At 35.0% G+C, this 11957-nt stretch overlaps 1 protein-coding gene across 1 annotated transcript in view; it reads right to left on the bottom strand.

The window, feature by feature from the left end:
* Positions 1–1604: 1604 nt before the first annotated feature.
* LOC105179687 overlaps positions 1605–11957 on the bottom strand; it is a 24165-nt gene continuing 13812 nt past the window's right edge. Inside the window, exons 3-5 of the mRNA XM_011103336.1 lie at positions 9579–9661; positions 3305–4337; positions 1605–3154 (exon numbers count right to left, since the gene is read on the bottom strand). Coding sequence (XP_011101638.1) covers positions 1605–3154; positions 3305–4337; positions 9579–9661 — 2666 coding nt within the window. The remainder of the gene's footprint in view (positions 3155–3304; positions 4338–9578; positions 9662–11957) is intronic.

Raw genomic sequence — 11957 nt, 5'->3', positions numbered from 1 at the left:
TCCACTGAAGGTCGTGACAACTTCCTGAAATCTGACGAGTTTGTTGGTCGTATCAAAGAGGCTTGTCTATAAGGAGCTCGTGACTTCATGAAAGCCCCAGGTTTTGACTCAGCTTTGGAGATCAAAGTGGCAGATTATCTGATACAAGGCTTTGATAGGTGTAAGGCTTAGGTTGCTACTTTGGGAGGGTTCGCTCCTGAATTTGAAATATCCAAATTGGACCCTGGACTAGATGGAAACATGCAACCGTTTCCCGAGGAAGATGCCCCGCCTGCCAAAGATGACGAGTTTGCCGTGCTTTTGGATGAGTTAGAGGATAGTTAAGTCTGCTGATCGGTTGTACCTCGATCGTTTATTCGAATACTTTAGTTTTTGTTTAACCATCTTTCTCAGATCGTTTTTCTTGCGATCTACTAATGTGATTTCTCTTCATCGCATTTATCGAATACAAATGGAACTTTCTTAATGTGATCTTTCTCAGGTCATCAATATTTGGTCGTTTGCATGTATGCAAGTGATCTTTCGCAGATCGTTTTTATTGAGATCTTTTACAGATCGTGTTTATTAAGACTTTTTCAGTCATACATGAGTGATCTTTTCCAAGATCGTTTTTATTAAGCTTTTTCCAAGCGTACATTTAAATGTAAAATTTCCTAAGGTTTCCAATGTTCCATGTGCGTGGGAGTTCTCTTCCGTTCGCATCTTGGAGTGTGTACGCTCCTGACCTCTTTATTTCGACCACTTTATATGGCCCTTCCCAAGTGGGGTCTAGCTTCTCCACATGCTTCGAGACTTCGACTTTCTTAAGAATGAGGTCTCCTATTTGAAACTCGCGTGGATGCACTCTTTTGTTGTAGTTCCTCAGCATTAGCCCCTTGTGGTGAAGCATCTTGGCATATGCTCTCTCCCTTGCTTCTTCAATCGTAATGAGATCGAAAGATCTGGCCTCGTTGTTGGTGCTCGGATTGTAATTTGTGATCCTCAGTGTTTCTTCGCCTATCTCTGCAGGAATTATAGCTTCAGAACCATATACTAAACAAAAAGGTGTCTCACCTGTAGAAGAACGTGGGGTTGTTCGGTAAGCCCACAACACTCCTAGTAATTCTTCGTCCCATGCTCCTTTAGATGGGATTATAGCTTTTAAGTGCTGGAGAATGGTCCTATTTGTTACTTCTGTCTGCCCGTTTGCTTGAGGGTGGCCGACCGAAGTGAAATTTTGTTGTATTTTTAACTCTTTTAACCAAGCAGCGATTCGTTTCGCTTGGAATTGAGTCCGTTATCTGATACCAATACTCTTGCTAATCCGAATCTGCAAATTATGTGCTTCTAGATGAAATCGATCATTGTTTTTTCCGTTATTTTGGCTATCGCTTCTGCTTCCACCCACTTGGAGAAGTATTCGACAGCGACCACAATAAACCTTGTGCCTTAGCGGGAGGAAAATGACCCAAGATATCGATTCCCCATTGGTCGAATGGACATGTGATTTTGATTGGTTGGAGGGGCGTTGCTGGTACATGTATTTGCGAGGCGTGTTTCTGGCAATTTTCACATTTTCGAACAAGCTGTTTTGCGTCGTTTAGCATCGTCGGCCAGAAATATCCCTATCTGGTTAGTTTCTGCGCCAGCGACCTTGCTCCGAAATGATTGCCGCAGCTTCCTTCGTGGACCTCCGACATAACATACTTAGCTTGATTGTCATCCAGGCATTTAAGGAGTGGCCCTTCAATCGATCTTTTATACAGCTGCGACCCAACTAAGGTGAACTTGGGAGCCCTGAATTTCAACTTTCTAGCTCGTGCTTGATCGTCTGGCAAGATGCCATCTCTGTGGTACTTTGCAAGTTCTTCTATCCATGGGCATGTTGACTCGACCGTATTTATCTCGACTACTTCGTTTATTGCTGGTTGCTCCTTTATTAATACCTTTACCTTTCGATCCTTGATCCTAGTGAGAAGGGCCCCAAATTTTGACACTGAATCGGCTTGGTCATTTTCGCACCTCGATATCTGCTGGATCGAACACTTATCAAGCTGCTGCATCAACATCTTAGCTCTTCTATGGTATAGCGCCATGGTCTTCTCCTTTATTTCGTAACTTCCTTCTATCTGCATTGCTATGAGCTGTGAGTCGGTATAGACTTCTAACACCTTTGCTCCTGCTTCGTAGGCCAAGTCCAAGCCCAAAATCAGGGCCTCATACTCTGCCTCGTTGTTCGTTGTTGGAAGGGAGAGTCGGACAACGACCTCTATCTCTACTCCTGGTCCTTGGATCAGAATTCCCGCACCTCCGTTGTGAGCATTAGATGACCCATCTACATGTAACATCCAAGTATCGAGTTTCTGGGTTGGTTCTCCGGTCAGTTCTATCATAAAGTCTGCCAATATTTGGCCCTTCTTCGCTGTCCTTGCTTGATAATCGATGTCGTACTCCCCCAACTCGATTGCCCATTTTACTAATCTCCCAGAAACTTTAGGTCGAGACAGTATGGTTTTCAAGGGTTGGTCTATAAGCACGACCACTTGGTGCGACTGGAAATATGGTCGGAGCCTCCTAGCTGTTATTACTAATGCCAAGACTAGCTTTTCAATCATAGTGTATCTCCTCTCTGCCCCTTGCAACATTTTACTGACGTAATACACTGGATTATGTACCCTTTTTTCTTCTCTTATCAATACCAAACTGACCGCATTCTCAGACACTGCGTCCCCCACTTTCGGATTGGCTAATAAGGGTGGGGATTTAAGATAATTTTTAAATTCTTTGAATGCTAGCTCGCATTCGTTAGTCCATCTAAAATCCTTCGGTTTTCTAAGGACTTTAGAAAATTGCAAATTTCTATCGGCAGATCTAGAAATAAAGCGATTAAGGGACGCGATCTTACCGGTTAGCTTCTGGACCTCTTTTACTGACGAAGGGGATTTCAGCTGCAGTATAGCTTCGATCTTTTCTGGATTTGCTTCTATACCCCGGCTGCTGACCATATAGCCCAGTAATTTGCCGCCTCCCACTCCGAATGTGCATTTGCTCGGGTTGAGCTTCATTCCATAAGCTCGCATGATATTAAAGGCGATCTCCAGGTGGGCTAGATGGTCCTCTGGTCGTTCGCTCTTTACGAGCATATCGTCCACAACACCTCCATTGTCCTCCTGATCTGGTCCTCGAACATTTTATTCACCAGCCTTTGGTATGTTGCTCTGCATTTTTAAGCCCAAAAGGCATAACGTTATAACAATAGATACCTTCATTGGTTATAAATGATGTCTTGTCCCGATCTCAGCTGCTATGCTAATTTGATGGTAACCTTGGTAGGTGTCCATCATGGAGAAGAGTTTAAATCCAGCAGACGAATCTACAAGTGCATCAATTTTTGGGAGTGGGTATGGGTCTTTGGGACACGCCTTATTCAGATTGGTGAAGTCAGTACACATCCTCCACTTTCCTGATGCTTTTGGTACGACCACCACGTTCGATAACCAGTCGGTATAATGGACCTCCGAGATATATCCCGCAGCCAACAATTTTTCGACCTCTTCCTTAATAATTGCGTTCTTTTCTATGCCAAAAGATCTCTTTTTCTGCTGGACAGGTCGCGCTGCTGGATCGGCGTTCAAACGATGGACGATTACTTCTGGGCTTATTCCTCTAATATCCGATCGGTCCCATGCGAATACATCTGAGTTATTCTGGAGGAAAGCGAAGATCAAAGTCTCCATTTCCTTTGTCAATCTAGATCCAATTTTAGTTATTTTGGTCGGATCTCCATCTACTATCCCCACTTCCTTATGCTCGTCAATTGACTCGATCCTTTTCGTCTTCTGATTGCCTTGTTCCTCGTCTAGAATATCTAATTTCCTTCTTTTCTCTTCGATGTTGCCCTTTTTTAGGGACAAATTATAGCACCTCCTTGCCTCCATTTGGTCGCATGACACTTCTCCTACTCCGTTGGGTGTTGGGAACTTCATTTTGCCATGGTAGGTAGATACTATGGCCTTGAAAGAGTTAAGTCCTGGCCTACCTAGTATAACATTATAAGCAAAGGGGGTACTGACTACTAGAAATTTTACCATCAACGTTCTTCTCCTCGGCTCCTCACCTATAGACACTGGTAGGTTGATCGTACCCAGCGATTGTACTTCGCTACCTCCAAATCCGACCAGAGGGGCTGCGACCGGTGCTAGTTTAGCGTTATAAAGGTCCATCTTGTTTAAAACTTCCATCAGAATGATATCTACCGAACTGCCGTTATCCACCAATACCTTATGGACCGAGAAATTGGCAATATCCATCTTGATGACCATAGGGTCGTTATCCGTCCTGAATCTGTTCTTGGCGTCCTGTGAATTGAAACTTATCTCTATATCTAGTGTCTATTATAAATTATTGAAAATTTTATGTTTTAAGTGTTCATTTGACCCTAAGATTAAATAGACCAAAATTGAGTTTTAGAAATGCAACTTTTTTTCAGTTTGGCCATTTTCTAATAATGACTTTTGAGATTCAATTCCCTCAATATCACATTTTAATAAAATTTATAATTTTTGGCTTCTAATTTCACTGTAATTATTTTGTATCTAACTATATCATCTTACCCATGAAGTAATTTTTTTTAATTGACGTTACAAAATATTAGTTTTGAAAATTAACTAAAATTTGTCTTTGTATAAGTAATTATGAATCCAAACATTATATCTTTCTGAAATAAGTTATTTTATAATTAATTCTCTCATAATCAATTATATTATAATTAATTATATAAACGAGGAGCCAAACTGTGTGTCCAAATTTTTGAATGTACAACGATGATCATAAACAAATCATATATTATAATCAATTATTTTAAAATTAATTATCTCATAAATAATTATATTATAATCAACAATTTCGCACACCGTTTGATATTTATAGTTATAATTAATTGAAGTAGCAGTTTTTTGGGTCACTAATTCAGCAAGGCGTAATAATATTCTACGACTATTTATTTTTTTTCTTGAATATTTTGAAAGAAGTTTTTATGTAATATATCAGAAAAACTAAACAAATTTCATAAAGTGGTGAATTAAGACTATCGAGAATCAAAAATAGCAAAATATGTCAAATATACTTTATATGTATTATTAAACAAATTATAACAGTATTATCTACGATCAATATCTTTTTGTCTATATCTTTGTTCACAATTAAAAAGTACAAAAGTGAAAAATATTTTGAAAATAAATATAATAAATAAGCACTACCAATCAACACACATATGTATTGTTGCGCCAATTACTACATTTTTAATATATGAATATCTATACCTTATTATTAAGTGAGAGCATCATTTTGGTATCTCACGCTTTTGGTATGCTCCCACTCATTTGCACCCCAAACCATTCTTATAAACCCCCATATTGCTCACACTTTTTAAATTCCACTAATTCTTTATAACTTTTTTTTAAAATTTAAATATTTTAAATTTCTTCAATTAAAATTTATTGTAAAAAATAAAATTACTTTTTAAATTTTGATTTAATTATGCATACCCATTTGAGTGTGCCATACACACTAGCGTTTAGAATACTACCAGGTATTTATTCTAATAACCATCATGGAAACGATGGAAAACTCTGTGAAATCCTCATTTTTATATTTAAAGTTTGAACTATTTATGAATTTTTTAATTTTTAATTTGTGTAACAATATAATCTACTCGTGCCTTGGTACGGAGTACTAACTAGTGATGTAGACAATAGAAAAATTGGTAACTTATCGAATTGGATTTTTTTTTAAAAAAAGTATTGTATTTTCTACTCTATTGAATACATATACATAATGCGTATAAAATATTTTTCTATATAAAATAAAAATCCTAATCCATTAACTTACTCATTTAAGGTTTAAGTATGCTATAAAGCAATATTATAAAATTATGTTCAAATTTAAGAGATTTTTATGTAGTTATCCTGAAAACAACTATCATATAAAGAAAAAAATGGAAAATTTGGTCGATATGATAACCACAAAAAATGCCATCCTCGTCAACTGATCTTTAAACAAACTATTATGTATTTTTTAATGCAATAGCCCTCCTTATAATAATAATAATAGGAAAAAAAAACATATTTTTTTGATAAAATAAAAAAAAATAGCACCCTCTTAACTTTAAAAGAAAGAACAATGTAATATCTTGACATTGGAGTATGAGCTTCGGTTTTAAGAAAGCGAGAGCCAGATTAAGAATGTCAACAAGTTAGATTTGCCAAAACTCGGGACCCCATCTATCAAAAAATTCTTAAACCTAGAGGGTTAATTAGACCCGCTAAAACCAATTTAAACATTTTAAAAACTTAAAAGTATATTTTAAAAAATAATACTATCATAACTCTATAATACGAGATATTATTGAAAGATTACAATTCTTTTTATAAAATTTGATCTCATATTTTAAAATATTTAAACTTTCAAAACATATGCTACTTATATATATGTTAAAACCACGAACCATTATTTGTATGCATTATAGGTAAGTATAAACAAAACATATATAAATATATATATATATATATATATATAATATGAAAAACAATACTAAAAGAATCAGTTTGGCTCGAGTTTGTTTCCAAAACTCCAAATTCTGATACTCATCCTGGAACCCAGTTATGGTTCCAAAATGGGGCTAGTTCAGATCTAATTTAAATCCATTGTCATCATAAAAATACAATCAACCCATTTACACACATATACCAAACAAGTTTGCATTTATACTTTTTCTTGATATTATTAGATAAATAATACCTAAGCAAGTGAGCACAACTTGCGAACGTGCTAGAGCTCTCAAAATCTCTTTCACTTGAGAAAAGTCCAACAAACTTCTCAAATGGGTTAGAGATGATATATTTATAGTGCTTGGTAAATAAGAATAGTAGTTTTCACTACCCTTCATGTTCAAATTTCTATTGGTCGGGACTATATCTAGTAGCTTCTTGGATGGCGGTTGCATCATTATACCTTGTAGCCATCTCATCAATATTCTCCTTGATTGATGCTTTTCATTAATGTTGATGTCGATAATCACAATTAATGATTGTTACATGTGACGTGATTCTCACTCTTGAACTAATATTGATGACATAATTTGTACCAAATCAAGTACTTTTTTTAAAACTTGTTTTTAATAAGAAGCTAACAAACAGTTAAATTAAACTATTATACATATTAGTTCGAGGAGTGATAAAATGAAAATCCCAACAACTACCCAAAGTTGATTAGAAGAATATGGAGATCTTGTTTTCAAGAAATTTGGCATTTTTATCATGGAAGATAACTTTTATTGTGTGAAGAGGTTGGTTTGTTGCCAAAACAATTTTGCCTGTGTTGATTAAGTGTAGCATATTGGATGCATCCAACGGGATTTAATTGCCCAAGACAAATAAAGATAAATTAAATTTATGTGCTCTAACATAAATTAAAACAACATAAACATTTTAAACCAAAATTAAATATATATCTTGCAGTCAAAGGACATATTTTAATCTTTCAACTTTCCTAACAATCTTATAAAATATTTTTAAAGCTAGTTAGGTGCTAAATCTTATTCTAAATTAAGTTTTTAAAGTATTTGAATAAAATAATTTGATGGAGCTTACTAGTAGTAAGAAATCCTTTTTTTTTTTAGTGTGTGTGGGTGTTAGTTTAAAGATTATTTTAAAATTTTAAAATAAATTAAAAGTTTCTTACTCTTTATAAATATGGTTATAAACTCACCCAAACTCCTAACAATCTTATAAAATATTTTTAAAGCTAGTTAGGTGCTAAATCTTATTCTAAATTAAGTTTTTAAAGTATTTGAATAAAATAATTTGGTGGAGCTTACTAGTAGTAAGAAATCCTTTTTTTTTTAGTGTGTGTGGGTGTTAGTTTAAAGATTATTTTAAAATTTTAAAATAAATTAAAAGTTTCTTACTCTTTATAAATATGGTTATAAACTCACCCAAACACCCTCTTAATTGTTATAGCATAGTTGTAAATGAAAATTTTGATCTAGTTAATGACACTGGCCCTCGACTCTATCAACAATCATGTGGAACAACCATTTTGAGTAGCATACAATCATCTATGCTCTAGCAAACATTATTGCCTTTCCAATCAATAGATTTAAGATTCATGTTCCCTAATATCGCTATATACAATAGTAACAACACAGGGTCACCTATATTACACTATATATAGGGTTAATGGAACGATGCTGAGTACACAAGCACATAAAGTGTGGGAATAAAAGAAATATTTGTCTATGTGAGGTGATAGAATACATTGAGTGTTACAAGACAAAAGGGATCTAATTTCATTGCTGAGAGGAAAAATATATACATGTGTCCATCTACAACGAGTAACCTAATTGTTTCTTGTAGCTGGACATAATGTTTGAAAGGTAAGCCTTAGTGGTAAGGCTCTCTTCCAGCAACCTATCTATAATCTTAATCACATCTAGATAAACTTATTTACATAGAACCTTTCAGTGAAATTGTTATAAAAGCAGGATCTGCATTCCCTCTTCTTTTCCAGACAACCTTCAAGGTTGAAGTCCCATCTTTTCTACCCAGTAACATACAAACATATACATATGTATATGTATGGTGTCAACTGCCCAAAACTAGGTTGAAAATATTTTTGCTGGCAGACCCATTGATCAAGTTGTTACTCTACTTCCTAAGCATTTCTTCTTTGGCACAAACATCACCATCGTAGACGAAGTATAACAAATTCAATAAATAAAGGCGCTTTCGTGCTTTTGCAAAACTGGTAAATTCTAATTCATCTTTCCTTCCGAACCAATAGTTGCTGCAGATACATGACTAAGCTCATACTTGATCCCTCAGACAATTTACATGTTAGATTTAGCAAATTCAATTGATTAATCACCAACATGAGGTTTTTTTTTATGTACAAGAACTGTTTTTCCCCGTTACTTTACCAAAAGTAACAAGATTTCAATTAGAGAGCATTTTTGGATTGAGTGTTTATGCAACTACAAGGAGAAAGAAGATCATACATATATGATGAAAAACTATGATGGTTTGTGTGTGGATCAAGAATTTGGAGCTTGCCGTTGAATTGCAGAAAATGGTTAAAATTGAACTGCTAAATTTGGAGTTGGTTTGGCAGTTAAAACATAATTCGCTGATGAAAATATAGTATCTTCACCCTATTGAAAGGATGTAAGTGATTTGTCTCTTGGAAGAAACTTACATCTCAACTACATATGTTCTTAATTGCCAACCTTCCTAAGAAACTTGGAAATTTTCTTCTCAGTTTCTCTTGTCAACATGAGGCTATAGTCAAGTTTAATTTATGCAGAGATAACTTCAACTCTAAAGAGCTATTCACACTAGCTGCACTCTAGATCTCAAAAGAGAGAGTTTTATGGTATTGGCTAAAATCTAGGGATGGGTGGAAGTGGGAAGGAATAAACAACACTTCGAAGAAAAAGGTAACTTAGGGTAACAATCACTAATCTAGAAATAGACAATTAAAAAAGCAAGATTTCTAAAATTTTTGCGTTTAATGCTGTGTCATCATAGCGACAGAAAACCTACAAGCAGAGAGTATGCACGAGCAAGAGAGAGCAATGTTGGATCATATCCAACAACAAGAGCAATGCCCTCTTTACTTGTGGAACCTGTATTCATAAAATTCAAAAAGATATCACAGTTTTCATCTTATGGAAAAGACAAAATAAGTGACCTTTTTGTCAAACTTCTTTACATTGAGAACTTTGTAACTGCTAGTTTGGTTGGATTGCAGAGTCCAACAAGCTTAGCAATAATCTTCCACTTGTGGAAGTTTTAAATCAACACGCTCAGCTATAATATTTTTGTTTTACCATCGCTACCTACTAGGTCTATGTACTAACTCTCAGGAATCCCTCTGCCCCAACTAAAATAGAGAGTGGGATGGCGATAAAGCAATACGATAGAAGAAAAAGGCAGAACTAAAAGAATAAAATAAATTAATAAGCATACATATAGTAAAGAGTCACTTGCATTATTGCTTGCTTTATTATTGTCTCAAGATAGTACAAAAAAATGCTTCATGAGAATAGTCATACACAAGTAGGCTAGTGTGATGTCCGTAGAATTTTTACACATAATCAAGAGACTAATTGGTAACTTTAAATTAAAATAATATTATAAACTATCAAGAGTTTTAAACAATCCATATAAGTTGGATTAATTATTAGTAAAGAAAACTAACCACATAATGAATAAGCAAAATAAATTAATTAAGCATAATACAAAAAGAAAATAGTTAAATAACAATTAAATATTTAAGATTATAATCAAAAGTGAAAACCTGAGGAACAACTAACTTGTACACATCATGTATCTATTATAAACTGCAATTTCACCCATATGAAGTGCAACAAGAAAAAATTCAAAAGAAAAAAAAAGGTTGTATTATCAGTAGGAAATATTTCAGCGGGACTTGATACATTATTCCCCAACAAAAATTACATCCAATTTCCTTTAACAAGCGGGACTTGATACATTATTCCCCAACAAAAATTACATCCAATTTCCTTTAACAAAAACATGCAAACCTATCCCTTGCATCCTAAACCTGTGATAGACAATTCAGTGGGTGCATCTCTCATGATTAACCTAAATAACCTTAATACTATGTTCTTGCCTCTAAACAAGCAAAACATTCAAAAACCATTACAAGCTGAAAGTTTAGGCCTCCAAGTCCATCTCTTAGACTTATCCCTGATATTCTGTTAATACTTAATCAACGGTTGATTTTTACATGAAGAAACTGGTGGATCTGAATTACTTCCTAAAGCTGCAGCAGGTGTTGAGGTTGTGGTAGATTTTTGTGTTGAGGTATGTATCCCTGTTTCCCAGCAATGTATAGTTCCCAAGCCCTTTATGTAAATGTTTTTCCACAGTTGAAACCAACAATTTAACTCAGACTTTTTCCCCAAAAACTGACTGAATAATGTTTACCTTTGCTGCAAAAAAGTCTAAGTTTCAATATTGAATTAAACTTAAAGAACTCTTACTGAAGGTTTTGAATCTCATCAGGACCCTTTATCTTCTTCTTTTTAGGTATGCTCCTAGCCTTTTTTAACTGGGGGGGTGGGGGGATGGATCAGGACCCTTTATCTTCTTCTTTTTAGGTATCCCTTGCCTTTTTTAACTGGGGGGAGGGGGGGTTTAATTTCTTGTACGAGTCCTCCATAATATCATCTAGATTTTGTCTCCCAAAAGAGATTGCAACACAAGCATGTGCACAAGGACAAAACATGCTACATGGACGGATTGTTTTACCTAAATCAACAACAAATCTATCAAGAAGCTAATCTATCTCAAATTGAGATCCCCACACCATCTAGTGAAATAATTTTGGACAATTGCTGTTGTTTATTGATATTCTTCATAATGTTGGAGCATATGTTTCCTGAGAATTTTTGCATTCCTTTTTTACAGTTATATCCTAGAAGTTAATTTTGAAAGCACCGAAAAATGCTAGTTGATCGGACCCGGAATGTGCAAGCGAAAGCGATAATATAAAAATACGTAAATTAAAATAAAACATAATAAAACCATAATTTCAAGGAGTGTGCCCTTGGAGTTCCCGGGCACTCGATGTAATTAATAATGACACTAGTAATATTAAACCGGGCTAATGGTTGAATTAAAAAAAATAAGAGGTGCGAGATCGTAAATCAAGAATTACCTCATTCTTTGATTTACTTCGAACCTCCTTCGTTTGATCCGTTCATGCAAGACTTCGACGTAAAAGCCTTCTAAAGTTGCGTCCACACCACACCGAAATTTGAGATCCCTCAACTCAATTTGCTAGAAAAGAATTGGGGAGGAAAAATACACCAAGTGTGTATATGAGAGGGGCGTTCGAATGGGTGCTAGGGGAGAGGAAATTATTTTGTGTTGTGTGTTATGTATTCATTAGTC

Source organism: Sesamum indicum, unplaced genomic scaffold, assembly GCF_000512975.1.
Source record: "Sesamum indicum cultivar Zhongzhi No. 13 unplaced genomic scaffold, S_indicum_v1.0 scaffold00189, whole genome shotgun sequence".
Lineage (NCBI taxonomy): Eukaryota > Viridiplantae > Streptophyta > Magnoliopsida > Lamiales > Pedaliaceae > Sesamum > Sesamum indicum.
Note: the sequence above shows the minus strand (reverse complement) of the source record. Positions and strands in the feature narration are given on the sequence as shown.